Below are 22,767 nucleotides of genomic sequence, written 5' to 3'. Positions count from 1 at the left end.
TTCAGAATTCTAGTGACGGATCTGTCTGCAGGGGGAACCTGGGATGGGCAGGCGGAAGCTTGGAAAGCCTCTTGTTGCTGTTCTAATGATAAAAGTTGAAGCATCCAACTGATCTGTGTGCAGGCTTGTTGGAGGCATCCACATGACAAGCCTCCTGGCTTTCTCCAGAACTAACTGGTATTCCAGGGCCAAGTACTGCAGCCTGCACCTTCAGAATAGGCTCGACCGCCGGGTGTTTTCGGAATGCTGCTGCAAAACAAAGTCTGATGCAGTCATTAATGCAGGAGACAGGAGGGAGAAGCTGCCTGAGGAGCGGACTGAAACACAGTGGCCAGAGAGACATGTCCAACTAGCACGTTAAGTTTGTAATAATAATTATGCCACCTGTCTAGCACTTTTCATCAGTAGATCTCAAAGCGCTTTTCAAGGAAGCTATCGTATCCCCATTTTGCACATGGGGATACTGAGGTACAGAGAGGTGAAATGACTTGACCATTGTTACCCAGCAGGCCACTGACAGAATGAGGAATAGAGTCCACATCTCCTGAGTGCCAATCCAATGCTCTATCCAGTAGGCCACACTGCCTCTCATACTGGGTCCTGATGAAGGTGGGATCTCTGACTATTTGTCTCCAAAAGCAGAGTTGCTAAGTGCTCAGCAGGAGGCACCATTTCAGTGCCCCGAAGAACTGGTGAAATGCAGTTGCAGAAGTGGAAAGCAACCGGTACTAAGGCAGATGGGGGGAAGATGGAGGTCTCTCCGACTGATGGGACTGTAGAGGTGCCTGTTGTTGGCGGACAGCATGTACTTTTAATTCTACATTTTGCATTGCCCCAACAGTTCTGGACCATCCAGGCATGGTTTAAGGGAGGCTAAACCCAGATCTATCCAAATTCCAGATCGACACCCTCCTAAACCTGCTCCTTCTCCGAGCCTAGATTTCCATTCCTAGAGAGAGTCTTCCTCCCAGCCCAGGCAGGCAGACACTTGTCTTCCCCCTACTCCCCCCTGGCATGACACAGTTTAACACTTTCTGGACCGAGACTGCAGATATCACCCACCGTAGAACAGCACTTCCAAATGTCGATGCCTGACTTTAGGCACCTAACTCCACATTCCAGCAAGAAAAGGCGTGGCCTGATTTCCAGAGGGCTTGAGAGCTCACTGCAGCCAGGGGTGGGCTTTCTTGTAGAACAGAACAGTGAATGTAAAGCCTATGCTGCCTTTTTAAGGGCTGAACATTAACAGGCTTCTCTTGGCCCAAGTAAAGGCATAAGCTGAAGCCTTCTTCAGCCCAATTCAAAACAAAAGTGAAGCATGTGGCTCAGTTCAGTCACGTTTAAGTGAAGAGAAGGCGAACAAACCACCTCCCCATCCCACCACTTCTTGACTCCCACTACCATATTCTGCCCTCACCTCACTACAGCACTCTGGTCTTTTAAGGTGCTGGAAGATCAATTATCTCCACACAGCTGGCCCAGCTCTGCTACCCTGCCAACCTGTGCTGGGTGCAGCTAAGTGTGCTAGCCAGAAGGAGAGGGTTAATGTCTGGCCTGCCAATCTCTGAATGGGACTTCTATGACTCATCACATCAGAATTGTTGTATGTTATTCCTCTAGGTGCACATAAAATACAGAACTTCCCACGGATTTAGGGTCTGATCGAAGCCCATTGAAATCAATGGAAAGACTCCCACCGATTTTCATGGGGTTTGTACCAGTTGAGCAAATACTGTAAGTAATTTAGGGAAAAGTAGTTTAAAGTTGATAAACTACTGGCTTTGACAATGTTCTCCCTCTTTTGATTTGAGTTTGTTTTCTGTGAACTTTCTAGAGGTTGAGTTTGCTGGCAGGAAGGAGAGTGGAAGCGACTGATTTTAAGGGAATATCAGAATATTTGTAGAGTAAACGTTGAACTCGTAAATATAAATCACACTGGAAAGCTAGATGCAAAGAATGATACTCATCCAAAAGAACAAACTTTCTGAGTGACTTATGGATCCATTTAAAAATAACCAATGCAGTTGAATATTGAATACTCACAGCAAATAATTCACAGTGATTAGAGCTGGATTAAGATTTTCCCACTGAGAAATGGGGTTTTGTCAAAAACAATTTAGAAAGGTGCAGGGGATGTCATTTTCAACACTCTTAATTTTTCAGTAGGAAATTTCAATTTTTGTTTTGTTTTAAATTGAAGTTTTAGTTTTGTTGTAGATTTTGAAAACTGAATATTTTTTGAAACTTCCTATTTTTGTCCCTCTCTTCTTTTTTTTTTTCTTGAGGGTGTCATTTTTTCTTTATTTCAATTTCCCTTTTTCCACTGTAACATTTAAAAACATCCTCACCTTTGAGAAGTTAGTCTGGGGAAAGGAAATTTTTAAAAACAAAATGCCCTGAACATTTTTTCATTGCATGGCACTCAGTGGCAAAAAAAAAGGATGGACAATGAAATTTCAAAATTTTGGAAACTCAGCATTTTCCAAAATAATTTTTTTTAAAGTTTTGAAAAAATGAAAAATTGTTCTATTTCCAACCTTGCAAAATGGAAATAACTGACATTTTTGTGAAGTTGTTTTTATCAGTTCCAGAAATTATTTGCACATCAAAAATAATTAAGCAAAAGATTTTGAAATCCAAATAAACTTGACAAACTGCTAGACATTTACAGACACTTTGCAAATAGAAAGGTGAAATTCATCAGGTAAACTATTCACAGCAAATTATGCTCCTAATTCTAGTCCTCACAGAAAACGATTGGATTTGAGACATCTGAATAAATTTCATTTAGAAAATTTTGATGCTATGACTACTAGGAAATCATAGATTTTTAAGGCCAGAAGGGACCAGTGTGATAATCTAGTCTGACCTCCTGCATAACACGTCATAGGACTTCCATGTAGTAAGAACACCAGAACGAGTCTTCAGTTGTGGTTGAACTCGAGCATATGTTTGGAAAAACACCCAGTCTTGATTTAACTTCCAGGGATCCATCACAACATATTGTGCCTACATTCTAGCTGATGGGACAGATACCAGACTTCTGGCTTTCCACCCTCATACTCATTCCTTTTATTTTGCATCTCAGAGTGTTTGGTGACGCTGCGAAATGGGCACCTGTTCAAAAATTTGAGCACATCCCCTAAAGTAGGAAGGATATCTGTGACTAAGACACAAGGTTACAAGTTAGGAGATCCAAAGTAAGATCCTCATCCTTTTCTGCCATATAAAAGGGCAGGAGAGGTGTAAAGGGGCCCTAAGTGTCATATCTGTCTGGTGGAGGATCCCCCCAGCACAGGAACTTGAAGACAGCTATAAAGCTTCCCCCTCACTCCCCGAGGACCACCTTGTGAGCCCTGACATAGGAGGCAGGGCTGAGGGGAGGAAGGATGTGTCCGTATTGGGCCACCCGGAGAGGCTGTTCTAACTTAGATGGGCCCCCAACACTAAGGCTATATCTCCACTACAAGCTGGGGATGTGATTCCCAGCTCATGTACACACGCACCCCAGCTCACTGAGAGCTAGTGTAAGTATATATAGTAGCATAGGCACCATAGCACGGGTGGCATCAGCATCAGCACAGCTTAGCCAGGCCGAATACAAACCAGTGTGTACATACTCAGCACAGCGTAGCCGTGCTGACGCTGCCCGTGCTAATGTGATGCACAGAAGAAATCCTCTGTCTAGGATTTGGAAGAGAAATGACACGGAGTCTTATTTATATATTTAATTTTTAATTAAAAAATAAAGGTTATTTTAATACATCTCTTGCAGCCTTTGGGCAAAATGCACCCTCAACAAGACTTTAGGAAACATGATGCATATCTATTCTTGGCACACAGGTCTTAAAAACAAATGCGAACTTTCTTCAGCCACTTCTTAACTCCACTGCTCTCCCCTAACCCTGAAAACATTTAAATGCTTCTTGGGGAAAAAAAATACAAACCCTACAATAATTAGAAATGGGCCTGAAGCAAAAATCCCAGTTTTGGAGCAGCTTGAAATCCAAACCGTGATCTCAATCTAGATTTTACCCAATGGCCGTTATCTTTATAAAGGATTGCTCCACATCCCAGATCTGATCACCTCAAACATCCCAGGAAGATCTGAAATCTGAACCTTGACCTGGGTCTGAATCTTGCACCCATCTTTATAATGGGCCGAACCAAAACCCTGGGTCTGTGCATCCTCCAAAAAACTGTTTCACATGGGCCCATGGCTAACAGAAATAAGTGCTGGTTAAATGAGAAATCGTACTGTAAAAGTTCCCCTTTTCCTGGCAGTCACTGCCTTGAGGCCGGTCTAAGTACTCTGTCCATATCTACCTTAAAAGGCAAAGATAAGGTCAAGCGAAACACCGAACCCTCCAAGATGGTCATATCACTACACACCCACCTTCCGCGGCATGAAAGGAGCCCTGAGGCTTTTCCTGATTCTCCAGGCTCTCTCAGGTTTCTAGACATACAGTTTCTTCTGGAAGATAGCTTTAAAGTACTCAGGCCCCCTTATTATCTGCAGGGAGGACTTACTGTTGGGAAGGGAAAGACTGTCACCAACATGCTGTTGGGAAGGGAAAGACTGTCACCATATGCATTGGGTTTCTTTGTTCCACGGTAGTCCACGCTGGTTGATTCCCAATGACACAAAGTGCACAAGCTTCTGACTTATACACAAGGTCTTTTTGTTTGGGGGATTTTTTTTTTAATTTGTTTTTTTCTCTTTCCTTTTTCTGTTTTTTTTTTTTCTTCTGTTTTTCCTCTTTTAACTCGAGGGCGTCGTCTCCTCCGGGGAGGGCTCCAATGTGTGCTCCGGAGACTTTCCCGTCTCCAAGGAGACTTCAGGCTTCTCCTCTGTCAATTCAGGCTCTTCTGGGGCCTGAGATGTCTCCAGCATCTGCCTCTGAACTTGGCTGTTCATCTTTTCCTCTGCCTCGATCTCTTCTGAGGTGGGGATGGAGTTTTTCTTCGGGCGGCCTTTGGGCTTTGTCGGAGCTTCCTGCCCACCTTTCAGTACCTAGAACAAAGATAATAAGTGTTTGGACCATTCTGAATTGCACTAGTGTCTGCCATCCAAGTTCCTGATGGTACTTTTAACATTAGGATAAAATCTATCCCTGTTCAAAGAGCTGGCCCACAGTTTAGGCACCCTTACCTCCTACTCCAGACTCAAGTGGAACTTAAGTGATGCGTAGGCCTTGTGGGACTTAAATGGGGCTTAATTAATTTAAATGGAAGCAAGTACAAATCCAGCAGACTCTAATATCTCAGACTTTACGTAGGGTCCATTCGCTCATTTTCACTGGGCTGGGGAGGGCTCAACACTGCACACGCACAGGCTTGTCCAAAATTCAGCTCCCTTACTGAGATTTTCTTTTCATTCTTAGCCTAAGGAGGAACAATCAAACCTTAGCCTGAGTTTCCAAAGTGAGTTTTTCTCCTCCTGTCAGCTCCCTTGTCTCTTAGAGACTCAATCCTTTTTACTCCTGCTTTGGAACTAATGAGACCCATCTGGTCTTCCTACCAGTCTAAGTCAGCAAAATAGCTCTATCACCTCTATTATCTCCATTTTTCACACAGGGGAACTGGGGCAAAAGAGAAGGCAACTTGCCTAAGATCATGCAGTGAGTCAGTGACAGAACCAGAATGGAACTAATAGGACCTGACTGCTTCTGCCCTTCTTTTCCTAAAATACAATACAGGACAGACACAGAGTATTGTCATTATTGTAGCTGGAGTGATGTATTGGACAAGTAGATGTTTTTTTGAAGGACAGGGAGGAGGCTTGGTATACACTAACTGAGAAACTGCATGTAAAAAGGCTTGAAGTTGGGAGTGCATGAAGGAGATGAAGGGAAAGGTCAGGAGAGAAATGTGGGCACACCATGGGAAGCAGGAGCAGGTGTACAGAAAGAGATGGAGGCAGGGTCAGAGTTAAAGACAGCTTTAAAAGTTAGAAACAGGGACATCGCCTATTAGAGCTGGACTTAGCTTCATTGAGTTGAAGTCTCTTTGTGGTCCCCAGTTGCCACTAGCAATAAAGATCCCAGGGTTGCCAAAAAATGAAAAGGGAGAAATTTCTGCTCCTCCCCCTTTCATCCCTTTGCTTTGAATCCACATTGCTGTCCATGGCCAGTCTCACCCAACGTACATTCAGCCATGTGAGCCTTTCGGGCAACCCGTTATCAGTAACAATCTGAACATTAAAATTCTGGACCAGATCCTCAGCTGGTATAAATCAGCATAGCTTCATTGGCAGAATTTATGCCAAAGACATCCAAATGTACACCCAGATTTACTCCAGCTCAGGATCCGTCTCTCTGACATTAGATTGGAGGCCTTGCTAGGAACCTATTGATCTCTTACCATTTTCTTCCACTTCATCCTGCGGTTCTGGTACCAAGTCTTCACCTGGAGCTGAGTCAGCCCCAGTGATTGGGCAAGGTCCAGCCTAGAAGACAAGAGATACAGAGACTTGACAAAGGAAATGTAGAGTCCAGATGCACTGCAGTAGCCAATCCCTGATTGTATCCTGCAGAGAGCCAATGGGGGGCTCACATACAGGGACATAAATTCCAGGAAAAGATAGCTATCGGCTTCCTCTAACTTGTCTTTTCTCTCCAGTTCAGAGGAGAATTAAAAATCAGTGTAAACAGTCATGATCCAAATTTAGGATCTAAAAAAGTATGGTCTTATGGAGGAAGCAAGAATGGTCTTGTGGTTATGGTGCGGAACAGGGAGATAGGATAGCTGGTCTGTTTCCATCTCTTCCTATGTGTTTTGTTGGACAAGTGAATGAGGACAAAAGTTCGGTCGTCCAGCTGGAGACAACTTGGCCCTGATATCCAGCACCTCTGAAAATCAGGCCTTGGGTCTCTCAAGACAGCACCCAAGAATTGACACCCAAAATCAGAGGCCACTTTTGAAAATTTTGGCCGTGTCTTTATTGTGCTTCACTTTCCCTATCTATAGACTGGAGATAAGGATGCTTTCTAACCTCACAAAGGTGTTGTGTGTCTGAATATATTAATTTGCTGATATTACAGTGATGAGAGCTCTAGAAATGCCTATAAATACATTTGTGTGTGTTGGGCCTTCCAGGGACCTACAGTAGGCAGCACAGATGCTTATCCTAACTTATCCGGGCCAAACCTCCAAATCTATAGAGGTTCCTTTATAACTATTACAAAGCCTGAGATCTGGAGATCCTGGGCCAAATTCATCCCTGATGAAATTCCTTTATTTGTCACTCAAGTGAGAATGAATCTAGACCTAGTGGTGCAGTGGAGCTGCATTCGTGATGAATTTGGCCTTGTGTGATTCAGAAATTCTAAGTAGAGCTGGGCAAATGTTCTGCAATAATGTGAAGCCATGCAAAACTCAGATGGGTTCAGGTGCAAACATGGAGTTGCATCTAAATGCGTTTTAGGTCCCGTAAACTTTCTGTGGACCTTTTTGTAGTCCCTGAAACAACACGTTGTATGTCCCTGAAACGCTTTCCAAAGCTAAGTTTTTCATAACAAAAGTTGTGATCCAACTAGATATATAGTGGGGACAGTCACACACACCTATATTCAAACACCCTAACAAACAAACTCACACATGCTTTTCCCACTTTGGGTCCCCTTTGCAGTTAAAGGGGCTGATTTTCCGTCTCATACCATTCACTGTACTAAATAGCTGGAGTATTGAAGTCAAAGGAGCTACATGGATAAGTTTGGGAGAACAGAATCAAGCCCACAGGTTCCAGACATTATCCCATCTGCACTCCTTTGCTTCAAATTAGCCATGCAACTAAATAGCTCCCCATGCTCCTCAATGTAGCCCTCTGTCAAAGGACACAAGAGTGAGTGCAAATCTCAATCCATGTCCTTGCCACTGCGTTACCAGCTCATGAGCTCCCATGGGAAATATGTCTGCTTGACGAACTCCTGCCAGGAAGCCTGTGTCTTGTCACACCTAGATTACCTGTAACCTTTACAATCTCTCTCCGTATGCATTAGCATAACTGGCATTGCCTAGGAAACCAAAGAAACAAATAGAGAGAGAGAAAGGAAGAGCTAGGGGAGCAGAGATTGCTCATGAATCTCGGTCATGTACAAAGCCAAAAACTTTCATGCCTCTAATTAATTCAGCAGCCAAGACTGCTTGATTGATGGTGTCACTCAACTAGTCACATGAGGCAGTGCTGAGCCAGTCAGCACAACACCTGAGCCTTAGGGGATACAGAATCATGCTAAATGGGCCAGATAGCAAAAGAGACCAGCATGCCGGGTACTGAGCTCTTTCAAAAAACCATCGCGTAGGAGTCACTATGGGAGCTGCTTAAAATTTGACCCCATTTAGGTGCTTAGATGGGAGTTGCACTCATTTGAAAACCTGTCTCTGATTGTGGGTGCTAAGTGTTTGAAAATCTGGCCCAATGTGACCTGTGCTTTGGTGACATGATTCATCAGATGAAAAAAATAAGCATATAGGTTAAAGGCAGGCTTGGCAGAATTCCATATGTTTTTTTTTTATAGTTTCGACAGATAATATCATTTATTTGTAAGCTTTTTGTATTGTTGATCAATTTAAATTTTCAGAGTTGCAGGAAATTATGGGGGGGGTCAGGCAAAAGGGGGAAAGTCACACAATAATAATTTAACGACAGTAGACGTTGTCGAGATTCAAAAAGTTAAAGCTTTATAAATGTCAAGATCACGTCAAAATATACAAAGTAAATGTCCTGAAATCAAACAATAAAAAGTTCTCAAGCAGCATTTTTCTTACTTTGCCTATCTGTAAATTTTGTTTATTATCTATGGGGGGGTGGAATTTTAGCCAGTTTGTGTGTGTACAGTGAAAACAACATTCACTGACATTCACTGATCAAAATCTAATCCTTCCAACCTTAGGCCTCAGAAGTAGTTTAAACTAGGGGTTGGTGACATGTGGGGTTTTAGATTTTGTGAACCTCTCAAACACTTTTTTTAGGTTTGCAAAACTAATCTGAGTTGGCAACCTTTTCTCCTGTAATTTAAACCCAAAATTTTCTCCCCACGCATCCCAACACATGGGTGATTCAAGTTCTTAAAAACAAACAAAAAAACCTCCCTTTCTTTTTTAGCATGCGTGATGCATTTGGCACAGAATAAACCCGAAAAACTAGGCTGACATGATATGTGAATCTCAAATCACTTTGTAAATAGTAATACACTAAGCCTCAGAACTCTTTACATGAGGTAGGTCAGTAGTTACAAAAAGGGAAACTGAGGCACAGAGCGGTGTGGCGATTTGTCCGAGATTACCATACAACAGGTTAGAAACAGAGCCTGAAACAGAATTCAAGTCTCCTGGCTTCCACGCCAATGTGATGTCCATTGGAAAACACTTCACAGAGCCGCACTGCCTCAAAGGGTAGTCTCAGATCTCCTTTGTGTGGGTTCCAGACAAACGGCAGTCAAACAAGCCTAATTCAGTATAACTAGAGCAGATCGGGAAACCTAGACACTTCTCCCCTTCAACATTTTTCAAATCAAAATATTTTGGGTTTCTGTGGGAATTTTCTAAAGAAACGAAATAAAAATCTTCACTTAGTTTCATTTTGAACTGATGTTTTGAAATGGAAATTTTCATTTCGTTTCCCAATGGCAAAAGAAAATGGAAATTTTTGTTTCATTCAAATGTCATTTTGCTTCATTTTTTGGAGGCTGAAATTTTTCAATTTTCTATTTTGGTTTCTGGATTTTCAAGACTTTTCCCCTCTCTTTCTCGGTTTCCCCTCTCTCCCCCCTCCCTTTTTTTTTATTACTTTTTCTACCTTTTTTCCACTGGGAAAATTGGGGGGTGGAGTAAAAAGTATGTGAAATGGGAATGAAAACAAATTGCACACTTTTTTCCAACTGAAAACAAATTGGAAAATAGTGAGAAAGTGCATGAAAATTTTGGAAAACAGTTAAAAATGTGAAAAGTGGGTTTTTCCTCACTTTCACATGCTTTTTTTTTAATCTTTGCCCTCTTTTTAAAAAAAAAGAGAGAAATGGGTAAAACTCCCCCAATCCAAAAACTGAAAATGAACAGCTGAAATGTTTTATTTCCCAAACCTGAAGTGAAAGTACATTTTAAGTGAAAACGAAAATGTCATTTAGACATACATTGATTCAAAATGAAACAAAAAATTTCATTCAGCTTAAAATGTCACCATTTTAGGTGTCACCAAATGAAATTAATAGGCAGCAGGTTTAAAACAAACAAAAGGAAGGGTTTCTTCACACAACGCACAGTCAACCTATAGAACTCTTTGCCAGAGGATGTTGTGAAGGCCAAAACTACAACAGGGTTAAAAAAAGAACTAGATAAGTTCATGGAGGATAGGTCCATCAATGGCTATTAGCCAGGATGGGCAGGGATGGTGTCCCTAGCCTCTGTTTGCCAGAAGATGGGAATGGGCAACAGGGCATGGATCACTTGATGATTACCTGTTCTGTTCATTCCTTCTGGGGCACCTGGCATTGGCCACTGTCGGAAGACAGGATACTGGGCTAGATGGACCTTTGGTCTGACCCAGTATGGCCGTTCTTATGTCATTTTTGTTTTAGTTTTTGGAAAACAAAATACCCTGATTTCAAAATGAATATTTGGGGGTTACGTTTTCCAGTCAGAAATCAGAACATTTAATTAAAATTTCCCCATGGAAAATTTCAGTTTCACCAAAACCATATTTTCCAAAGGGAAAATTGTAAGGTATAAAAATCTCAACCAGCTCTAAATATAGACATCAACAGTCTTGGTTGAGAGACACTCAGGGAGAGATTGTGACCTTCCCTACTGGCGGCTGCAGTGAGGCTGTTGCACAACAAACCCAGCTCCCCATTGCACCTCTTTGTTTATGGGCTAGTCACAGTCACAGTCCTCTATGTTCCCCGAGGGCAAAGACTGCTCCAGTCTAGTGCTCATAGTGGAACTAGCTTCTCTAGAGGGGCTGGGTGATGGGCGGGTTTCTGCCTACACACCCACACCCATACCTGCACTAGCCAGTGGAACTGAGCCAGCATGGGAGAGGGAAAACATGCTGCACCCTTTCAAAGGGTGTAGCAGGGGAAAAAGCTTTGCTCTCTATTCCTTGCATGTATCTCTCTGCATAGATGCATGCTGCTGTGCACATGTATCGAGCCCTCTCTTTATACAATACTCGCAGTATGTGGTTTCCATTCATTCATTCTATTCAAGTCACCTTTGATCCTGGGGAAAGTTAGCCTTGAAATCAAATCTGGTCTTCTGCCCAAGTCCTCCACCAATGGCAGAGTCATCTTTCTCGGACCCGAAGACATCACAATTCAACTGGAGAGCACTCAGCACCGCAACGGCTGAGCAGCCCTTCTGCTACCTCTGCTTTTTCCACTTTTAAAAAACATTTTGGTTCTGTGTCTTTTAAAGTAGTAGTGATAGGCAATGCCATGGGAGAGACTCTACCCTCAGTGCAGAAAGCCCTTGCTATGCACGGCCAAGGTGCCCTCCAACCAGCCCTTGCCATGCATGACTGTGCCCTGATGCATTTGAAATGAACAGAAGTAAACTAGGGAGGAGCCAGATATAGTTTCCAGGGTGCCTGCTGTCCCCTCGCCTTGGAAAAGCGACTGTAGTTCAGGGACAGTATTTAGTATTTAAAGACTATGTTAAAGGTACCTGATGAAGCAGTGAGTAAATGGAGATCATGTTTCTTTAAGGGAGTCACATATGCACTTTGCACTAGGGTCAATGTCAGCACCCAGTGCTAGCCCCTGGAGAATCAGGCCCCCGATGTGCGACTCACACGACCATTTACATCACTGCTGACAGTTCAGCCCAGAGGTCTGGGGATTTGTTCTTAAACAAACTAGGGAAATGCAACCTAGATGGAGCTACTCTAAGGTGGGTGCAAAACTGGTTGGAAAACAAATGCAAAGTACTTCATTTAGGAAGGAACAATCAGTTGCACACATACAAAATGGGAAATGACTGCCTAGGAAGGAGTACTGCGGAAAGGGATCTGGGGGTCATAGTGGACCACAAACTTAAGATGAGTCAACAGTGTAACGCTGTTGCAGAAAAGCAAACATCATTCTGGGATGTATTAGCAGTAGTGTTGTAAACAAGGCATGAGAAGTAATCCTTCTGCTCTACTCTGCGATGATTAGGCCTCAACTGGAATAGTGTGTCCAGTTCTGGGCGTCACATTTCAGGAAAGATGTCGACAAATTGGAAAAAGTCCAGAGAAGAGCAACAAAAATGATTAAAGGTCTAGGAAACATGACCTATGAAGGAAGATTGAAAAAAACTGGGTTTGTTTAGTCCGGAAAAGAGAAGACTGGGGAGGGACATGATAACAGTGTTCAAGTACATAAAAGGTTGTTGGGGGAGGGAGAAGAATTGTTTTTCTTAACCTCTGAGGATAGGACAAGAAGCAATGGGCTTAAATTGCAGCAAAGGAGGTTTAGGTTGGACATTAGGAAAAACTTCTTAACTGTCAGGGTGGTTAAGCACTGGAATAAATTGCCTAGAGAGGTTGTGGAATCTCCATCATTGGAGATTTTTAAGAGCAGGTTGGACAAACACCTCTCAGGAATGGTCTAGATAATACTTAGTCCTGCCATGAGTGCAGGGGACTGGATTAGATGACCTCTCGGGGTCCCTTCCAGTTCTCTGATTCTATGATTTCACTCATAGTCCTCAAGGCTGCACTGGGCCCTATATTCTCCTCTGTGAGCTCAGAGTTTTATCTACCTTACCTCTGGTTTTCTGAGTGTCACGTATGTGAATCCCCTGTAGATGGCTAGGTCTCATAGGGTACGCCTACACAGCAAGCAGGGTCCCGCAGTAGCATGTCTCAGAGCCCAGGTTTACAGACTCAGGCTTACGCTGCAGCACGAAAAATAGCTGCGTAGACATTCGGGCTCCGGTTCTGAAGCCTACTCCCATTCCTAGAGCTCAGGCTCCAGTCTGAACACCAACACAGATATTTTTAGTGCTGTAGCATGAGCCTGGGTCTGCAACTCACCGTGGCAGGATTCTACCCTAAGGGTCGTGGCCCCGGAGCCACTTTCCCAGCCTCACCTCCAGTCACACCCCCATCCCGTTCCTCTGACCTGTCTGGCGTGGACAGATACTTCTGCTTTTGGAATTTCTTCTCCAGCCCCATCAGCTGGAGTTCCGTGAAGATGGTCCGGCTACGGCGAGGCTTTTTCAACCGCAGGGTGGGCTGCTCCCCTTCCGACTCGCTGCTGGCATGGGTTTCGCTGGCTTGTGTCTCCGCGCTGGTGGCTCCCAAGGAGGAGTGGGGTGACAACGCTCGGGAGCTGGGAGCTGCAGGGCCGAGGTGAGGGACCACAGAGGGCTGCCGGGTGATGACGGAGATGAGAGGATATGCCCTCAGAGATGGGGACCCTAGGAGGGAGGAAGCACAGAAGGGAAGTACAGTTCAGTGGCAGTATTGTCCAGTGGATAGTGCCCTGGACTGGGAGTCAGGAGACCTGGTTTTCATTCCTGGCTCTGCTGCTAACCTTCTGTGTGACGTTTTTTAGCAAGTCACTTCCCCTCTTTGGGCTTCTATTTCCTTTCCCCCCCACCTTGCCCCTTCCACCCCCCACTCCAACCCCCGCTTTGTCTGTCTTATCTATTCACATAGTAAGATCCTTGAGGCAAAGAGTGTCTTCTACTGTTTGTTTGCCTAGTTGCCTTCTCTAGGTGCTACTGTAATACAACTAATAACTAATCAATTCAGTCATAAGTAGAGCTGTGTAGTTCTAGACGAGGAGTTTATTAGCCCCCAAAAATGCAGTTTGGGGATGACCCAAAACTATTTGCAAATTCAGATCAAACTGGGCAAATAGTTTTGGCCAAAACAACGAGGGTTTTTTTTTTACGTCTGAAATGTTTCATTTAGACACTTTCAAAAATGAAACATTTTGATTTTTCATTTCAAAACAAGATTTCATTTCTAAATGTAATTAGATCTATTTAAATAAAAAGGTTTTAAAAAAATCCAAAAACTAAACTTAACAAAAACAAGCAAAATATGGTTTGGGGTCAACCCAAAATGATGATTTTTTTGGATTGTTAGGTTCAGCCATCAAACCAAAAAAACAATTGTTTGCTCAGTGCTAGTCCTGAGTGATATATGCAGTAGAGATGGTTCACTTTACCATCTAGTTTCACTGAGAGACGAAATCAAACCAAACTTTATGCCAGTCAGTCATTTAACCAGTGGAACTCTCCTTCTCTGTCGACGCTGAATGAATCCCTAGAAATGGGCCCAGACTGGACCATCAGGGCTGTACTAACCCTCAGAACTAGGCAGAAGTTCAGCTCTGGCTCGAGCACCAATCTTTGTGGCTAGGGGGCCATTCTGGAACATCAAATCCAAACATGCCCAAACTCTAGTGGAAGTTCTGATTCCGATCCAGGCTTCCCAACCCAGGCGTGAGTCTACTTCAGTAGCATCCCAGTTCCTAAACCCTGTAAATCAGGCATCCTCTGACACTTTTGTATAGTGAAACTGGACCAATTTGTGAGGGATGTATGTTTCATTGTGGTGCGATAGGAACAAGAAATGTAGGGTCAGGACTCCTGGATTCTATTCACTGCTTTACAGCTGACTTGCTGTGTGATCTTGGGCAAGTCACATCACTTTTCTGTGCCTGTTTCCCAGTCTGTAACACTGGAATAATAATCCTGATCTCAGAGTTAAGATTTACCTAGGGAGTTAAGGTTTAATGCATTAATGTTTGTAAAGTGCTTTGAGAGTTTTAGACAAATGGTACTCTAGAAAGGCCAGGTCTGAGTACCATCATTGGGCCAGATTGTGAACCTCTTACACCTACTGATGAGCACCTGTTTACACACGCAGTTCTGTGGACCTCATTGGGACTACTTCTATGAGCAACTTTTCACCATTGAGAGTAAGGGGTTGACCATCTGGCTCAGAGAATGAGCAATCACGTTACAAATGCTGTTAAAAGCCTGTGAGTTTCTCTCTTTCTGGATAAATTATCCTTTCAGAATCTCATTGTTCATGCAACCAGGATTAGATTCTATTATTGTCCTCTGAGCTAGAGGACAGGGGTGTCAGACGTAATCAGTCACGCTCCCCATGGTGAGTAGCACAGAGCAAGCCAAAGAATAAGACAGCACTTAGCAGCTCGATAATCAAAAATTACATAATCATGATGAAGTCTTTAAAAAGGGCAGTTCTAAGAGTGATGGCTGAATTTAGTCATATCGGACTAAATGATTGCAGTGCTATCCAAACCTCTCCAGTAGCTGCAGCAATCTACAAAACCCAGCGGATTGCTGTGATCTCTACCACTATTTTTCCCTCCACATCAAAACTTTATTCAATTTGAAACAAAAACAAGACCTGAAATCCAAGAAAAGACAAGGCAAGAATTTACAAACAACCTTCAACTGGTGTAATAGGAGGAAAAAAACAGTGATGTTTTGTTTCTATGGATCCTTTGGCACCTCGTGACAAGGGTGATTTACAAATCTACCAGCTTGCTGGGCCAAATTCTGCCCTGATTTGCCCACCAATGGCTGTTCAAAGAGGGTAAGTTTAGGTAGAACTCAACCCTTCACTTTACAGTGCCTTGTGTCTTGAATTCTGCCTTCACTGATACTTCCGCAGCCTCATTGACACCAGCTGGGTTGCATGGGAATAACTGAGGGCAGAACCTCTCCCACTGCATGGGAACCATCTTGCCAGTTGGCCACTGCCATTTCTTTCTCTGCCACTGTGGATTATGAATGGCGATGTGCTTGCCCCCAGCCTGCAGCCTCCTTTGTGCCAGCTACACCAGGGCAAACAAGGTGCAAGGCCCTCCACTAGGAGAATACCCCCAATGCAGGAGGCCCTCTGCAGGAACCATGGGGCCAACTCTACCCCTGCCCTGCCTGGCAGGAAGCCCTGGCACAGGCGATGATATTGGGTGGGACCAAAGACATGTTGGCGGAGTGGCTGGGTGGCAGTCCTATGCTTTGTCCTGCTGCTATGATCCGTGGGGGCCATAGTAGCTGGGCTATAATAGGGCAGCCCTCAAGGGTCCCTAACAGCCCCCAGCAGGCCCAGGATAGGGAGAGGGCAAGCACCATCCCTTGTGCCAACACAGGAATGGATATGGCCCACTCTATCTCCTACTCCAATATCAGGAGGTCTTGGTTAACAGCTTCCCAACACTGGTATAGAGCCAAAGACCTCCCTGCGCTGCTGCAGGGCTCACACTCCAAACCTTTTCTCAGAGCCCGAAATGCCATTCCTATTCTTGCACATAGGTGGCTTTTGGCCACAGCCAGACATCTAATTGATACTTTCCCCCTTACACCCCTGCGTGTTTCCAGTGTAGCAGGGAAGAAACCGCAAGATTGTTAAAGAGCAATAAATCACCCAAGCTCAGAAACTTCTGAAAGGCTCCAGCTGATTGAAACCTTGAGAGGGAAGCATTTTTACAAGGGGCTGGCCTGTAGGGCGCTTAGCAAAGGGTATTTTATAGCAGAGCAATCAGTGATATTTGCTTTCCAATTTGGGTTAAGGGGGGTACATGGGGCTGCACACTGGGAGGGCTAGAACAGCTCCCAGCGCTAGGAAAAACTCAGACGTCAGGGATTGTTCTTTAGACTGCCGAAAGCTACTTATGTAAGAGGAATATGTAAAGGGGAAAAGGGAATCTCCTTCCTTGTACCATGATCACTGGCCTATACGTGTATGTGTATTAGGCAGGGTAAGACACAATGGTTGGTTATTGTATGACAGCTGATGAATGCTGGGAAGCACAAGGGACCAGATTTCACAAGAGCATGGGTCCAGATTTTCAAGTACTCAGTCTCCTCAAGTGGGACCATATTTCAAAGTGCTTAACTTCCATTTAAGCCCCTAAATAAGGGACATATTTTCCAAAGTGCTCAGCACCCAGCAGACCCTGTTGTGACACCTCTAGCCAGATTTTCAAAAGAGCTCAGCGCCTATTTATTTTGGTCTCCATATGGGAGCACTTACTTACTTACTTAGGAAAATCTGGTCTGTTACCCAGGAGTGCTGGGTCGCAAATAAGGATTTGCTATTGTCAGGCTGCTCATGAGTGCGAGGCAGTAAACAGCTTGTTAGAGCTGTTGGCTCTAACTATTTTCTATTCATTTATTATTTAGGAATATAAAAAAAATGTAGGTCAAATATTGGGCCAAACAATTGTAGCAGCATCTCTTTAATTGACCATTATTAATAATAATAGTAAATAATCATTTTTATTTGTATTTCCATAGCATCTAGGGGTCCTATTCATACACCAGGAACCCATTGTGCTAGGTGCTGTACAAACATAGCACAAAAAGATGGTCTCTGCCCCAGTGAAAGCTTCATGTTTAAGCTTCTTTCTTTCCCTGTCCTGTCTTGGCATGGGGGATGGGCTAGATGACTTCTTGAGGTCCCTTCCAGCCCTACATTTCTATAATTCAGTGAAGATGCCTCATCTTCACTCCAGCACCTGACAAGGCTTCTCAGATTTCTCATCCCTAGTTCTGAAGGAATAAGTAGAATTTGCCATGCAGGATGGTTGAGAGATACAGCAAGGAGAGCACTCAGAAAGATACTTGGGATCTGAGACTACTGACCCTGTCTGAGGGAAGGTTACAGTTACAAAAATAGGTCAAAGTCTATGAGCCTCGGTCTCCTCTTTCACTGGTTTAAATCAGGAGTAGCGGCATTGTAGCCAGCAGAGTGACATGGTTGAGACTTTCAAAGGAGCCTAAGGGAGTTAGGCACCCAACTCCTAAAATCCCAGCCATACAGGTGTAAGTGAGGTGTTGAGGAGGCCCCATGGGTCTGTCTAGCTAGGTAAATTTATAGAGCATTGATCACTGAAGAATCTAGGCTCTAGATCATAAAGTAAAAAGCTAGTGTACAAACTGATCTGAATCTAGGTGCCTCAAAGGTTGGGGGTGTTTGGATGCAAAGCCCTTCCTATTCTATCTAGATATACCATTGATAAGGTTTCAGTCACTATGGTATCTAGATGCCATTTGCACAATTCAAATCCAAACAGTTCTGGATTTCACACACCCCTAAGTTTGGATCCAAATATAGATTCTGAACATCGCAGAGTTCAAAAGTGTTTGGATCCTTCTCTAGACAGACACAGTAATTGTGGAAATGAAGCAATTTCTTAATCTACAACAAATTAACTATTGGCAAATGGCTCCGTCTGCTCAGTGCTGTCATGACTTGCTCGGTCTCAAACGTAAAGGAGCTGAGACAGCTGTTTTTCCATTCGGTAGCTCTGTCTTACTGAACAGTTTCAGTTGGATACAGACTATAGATTTCTCCATATCACTGTACCCAACACCAGCAACAGTTGGACTGTCCGGTTGTATCTGTCTCTGAAGTGACCAGATGTTAAGGCTGATTTGTCCACGGGCTGTCATATAATAATAATACTTTGAATTTCTATAGTACATTTAGTCTGAGTATCTCCAAGTGTTTTTAAAAGAAATCAGTCAAGCCTCACAGTGCCCCTATGAGATGAATGACTATTACTATGTCCACTTTACTGGTGAATAAATGAGCCAGAGTGAGGTTAACTGACTTGCTAAAGGCCACATACTACCTCCACGGCAGGGCATAGAACCCAGGAGTCCTGGTTCCTAGTTAGAGGCATGTAAAATATTCATAACAAAATACAAAAAGACTCCGAATTCAAAAGGATTTTTTTTTCATCATGAACACCAAGAAAACAGCAGGAAAATCATTCCATTTCCCCAAAAGGATTTAATCCAGAATGAGAATTTTTACCAGTCAAAGCAGGCTCATTTCTCAGGCATAACTCAGATCCCTGTGGCAGCGTGTTACATCCACTTCCCACAGATGTGAACACAAGGTGCAAGCCAGTGGAGAATCAGGTTCCCCTGAGCCGTTTCTGAGCCCAAATGTACTAACAGGAACTGAAAACACTTGCTTTTCATCAGACCGACCTGAAGTCAGCTCCAACCATCTGTTGGAAGGTTTTGATTAAACTCCTTATGACCACTGGACATGACAAATATATACCACCACAACCCCCACCGGATCACATTTCAAAAGTTTCATGAAAATTAAATACTTCAGACAAATCTTTTTTTTTTCTTCTCCCCTGCACCTCTGGGTGCTGTGTGATCTATGCTGCATACCTTTGACACAGACAAATACAAACTAGGGGAGAAAAGGGAAAGCACTAATTAATTGCACTGTTTGGCTGCCGGCAATGGCAGAACAGTTTCTCCTCCTGGGCAAAGTCAGCTAATTCTGTTTTGGAAAGAAAGAAGAAGGAAGAAAAGATTTATGGGTCAGCTCCCCTTGGCAGGTCAGCTCAGCTCGAAGGCAGAATCCGATCTCACTCGGAACACGCTGCAGCGAAAGGTAAATAAAAGAAGAAAATGAACTTACGACACAGGAAAGTCTATAAATCTGCTCAGTCCTAAGTGTCAAAACAAAAGGAAACCAAAAAGGAGTTTAGTTCATTTTCCAAATGAAACATCAGTTTCAGACTGCGGTGAAAGTGCAGGCGGCCTGAAGGAAGAAAAGATCTAGCCTCGAAGAGAAGAAAAGCAACCTTAAATATGGAGCTGAGCAGAAAATGGGGAATTTTCATCAAAAAAACTGAAAAGAGACAACAACAAAAATTAGTTTTCAGCAACCAAAAATTTTGGCTGAAATTTTTCATTTTTCTGACAAAAATATTGAAAATGTTCTAAGACAGCCAATGCTTTCCACAAAAATTTCTGTTTAATCAAAAATCCAATTTTCTGTTCAAAAATTGCTGGTAATTTTTTGGACCAGCCCTGCTTAGAAATAAGGAAAGAGAAATCATTTGCATATTCGCTATGGGGTTGCCTAATTCTGCTCCGACTGAAATCAATAGGAGTTTTACCCCTGGCTTCAATAGGAGCAGGATTACGCCAATGCTGAGTGCATCTGAAAATCCCACTGAGGCTGTTAGCGCTGGAGCAAACAGGCAGTGGGTGAAATTCACCCTGGGGCAGAAGACCAGCACAAAGCCTATGGTCTAGTTAAGTCCCACCTCAGGCCAGATCCTCAGCTCATGCACATCAGCATCCAAGTCATTTTACACCCAGCTGAGGATCTGGCCTTTAAGTGAGATCTAGGTGGTACATAGTCCTTGGGCCTGCTGTCTGCACAAAGGTGAATTTCACCCCAAGAGCATTTGTTATTCACAGACCAGACCCTCAGTTGGTGTAAATTAGGGAAGCTCTGTTGAAGTGGGAGGTGAGGATCTGGCCCAACAGGAGAACTAACCCCGGTTTGCTCCAGCAGCCAAAACGCTAGTGCAAACCTTAGTGCAGGGTCCTTGGAGAGCAAACCCCCAGGAGGATAGGCTGTCATAGCAGTTTCTCTCTTGCACTGCGGGGGCTAGTGCTGTCCAAGAACTGGTCAGTACTGGGGAGGGAGGTAGTATGATCAAGGTAGCATAGGACATGCTGCTTCACCACCCCCCTTAGCAGCCTCTGCCAACAGGCCTTCTATGGAGCCACAGACATAAACTAAAGCACCCCCTTTCCCCCCAGCAGAAATCAAGATGGAGGGCAGCAGTGGCAACACCACCCTTCAGCCTTGTTGGCATGGGGAGCAGTCATGTATCCCTCCCTGCTCCAGCCACACTGGCGCTGGCTGCAGAACTCTCCATAGATGCCTCTTTTCTTTCAATCCACGCAGAGAACCCTTCTGTGCATTCTCCCGTCTCGTAGTGTGCCGCAGCAACCCAAGGCTTTGGCAGGCACACGATGCCCCATTTCCCCAGGAGGACATTTCCTATATTCTGTCTTATCAGCTCTTACGTTACATTTTTATAGACCCTCTCCTTCATGACCCATATTCTAATGTACAAGGAAACCTAAGTTCTCATATTAGGACCAGCACACTCTATAATAAATTATTTATTATGTAATCAGGGCAGCATCCAATATTTGCCAGGCGATTTCCAAATGCCGGAGAAAGATGTGTTCAGAGGGGGTCACAATCTACGCACAGACACATATTCAAAGGCAAGGAGAAAGGGGAATGACAATAATATATATGTTGCTTGTTGTCTGGCTCTCTGTCCAAGATCACCTGTTGCACCAAACAAGTCAATACACATACACACAAATAAGCTTGGTTCACGGTAAGGAGCATGGGAGAAGCAGGTGTTTAAGAGGGGTCTGAATGTGAAGAGCAGCGTTGCCAATTCATGCAATCTTATCGCAAGTCTCACTACATGTGCTGTTTCTCTTCAAGCTGCAGCTCCCACTGTTGGAGTTTGGTTACTACCTTGGAATTTCAGCTTTTATTTAAAAATAAAACTTAAGGTTCCAGCCCTTGTGGTGGCAGAGAAACGCTTGAAAACCTGTACCCTAAATGCTCTGACAATGGAAGGTAAATAAAAAGATCCCAAAATGTATTACGTATACTTTTAAAAAAATCTCTTGACAGTTCTCAAAATATGCTACAGATTCTTGAGCACCATCTATTAGGACCTTGTCTATTAATGACCTATTTCCAGAGAGAGAGAGAGAGAGAGAGAGACAGAACACTCCCATCACAGAAGGAGGCATTGAGGTGAAAATCCATTTGGAAGTTAATGTTAGTGCAGAACACAGCAGGCTGCTAAATTTCTTGCTGGGAGCATAGGCAACTGGTGCTCCAAGATCTGCACTGGCTGCCTACACATTTTGGGGCAGAGGGTAAGCCATTGGTATTGAACTAGAAAGCTCTAAATGTCTTCAGACCTTCCTACCTGCAGCAGCACCTCTCTCACTGTGCCATACTGCCACAACAGAGTAGCAGGGACACAAGAACTGGGTCCCCCACTCAGTATAATTGTGAAGGGGCTTCCCCCAGAGAGCATTCTTTGTCAGGCCCCTTTTCTTTGGGACATATTCCCCACTGTGGTCTGCAATAGCATGTATCTGTCAATCTTCAGGGCATGGCAGAATGCTCATCATTTTAGAAGTGCTGCTCAAGAAGTAGGTACTCTTGGGGGTGATCTATAGGGGGATTTGGTTTATGGCTGTGTTGCTGGTTATTTAGTTGTTATTCTAGGATATGGAGATGCTGTCTGTTTCTTTGGGGATTAGTATATTTTAGGTGATTGTCAGAGTTGCTCAGATAGGCACCTCTTCTTGATTCATAAAGCTAAGCAAAGAAACACCTGCCACGCAGACTTCTGTTAGGTTGCCTGTACAGCCATGCATTGCAATGGATATTCCCAGTTTTGCCAGTTCACACAATTTTAGACTCCTGGAGTTGTGGGACTGCATGGGAATCTCAGCTTTCAGTTTTTTAAAAAGTATGTTTTGAACTCTTATGGTTGCAGAGAAAAGTTATAAAAAGTGACCCAAGTGCACCTGAAAGTCTCAAAATTGAAAGGGCAAATAAAAAGAACCCAGCATGTATAATTTCTTTTTAAAATATCTCTTGATTTTTAAGACCAATTTCATTATTTGAGGGGGGTCCAGGTTTATGCTTTTTGAACCTTTAGATTAGCAATACTGGATTCCATGGGGCCGGATGCAATACATCCAAGGGTGCTGAGGGAGTTGGCTGATGTGATTGCAGAGCCATTGGCCATTATCTTTGAAAACTCGTGGCGATATGGGGAGGTCCCAGACGATTGGAAAAAGGCAAATATAGTGCCCATCTTTAAAAAAGGGAAGAAGGAGAATCCAGGGAACTACAGACTGGTCAGCCTCCCCTCAGTCCCTGGAAAAATCATGGAGCAGGTCCTCCAGGAA

General features: G+C 43.7%; 1 protein-coding gene across 1 annotated transcript in view; it reads right to left on the bottom strand.

Annotated features, from left to right (window-relative positions):
- Positions 1–4,762: 4,762 nt before the first annotated feature.
- Positions 4,763–22,767, bottom strand: part of BARX2 (BARX homeobox 2) — a 50,750-nt gene continuing 32,745 nt past the window's right edge. Inside the window, exons 2-4 of the mRNA XM_024209653.3 lie at positions 13,104–13,401; positions 6,364–6,448; positions 4,763–5,014 (exon numbers count right to left, since the gene is read on the bottom strand). Coding sequence (XP_024065421.1) covers positions 4,763–5,014; positions 6,364–6,448; positions 13,104–13,401 — 635 coding nt within the window. The remainder of the gene's footprint in view (positions 5,015–6,363; positions 6,449–13,103; positions 13,402–22,767) is intronic.

This window comes from Terrapene carolina, unplaced genomic scaffold, assembly GCF_002925995.2.
Source record: "Terrapene carolina triunguis isolate 2854851 unplaced genomic scaffold, T_m_triunguis-2.0 Scaffold374, whole genome shotgun sequence".
Taxonomy (NCBI): Eukaryota; Metazoa; Chordata; order Testudines; family Emydidae; genus Terrapene; species Terrapene triunguis.
The sequence above is the reverse complement of the archived record's forward strand: the minus strand, read 5'-3'. Positions and strand labels throughout refer to the sequence as shown.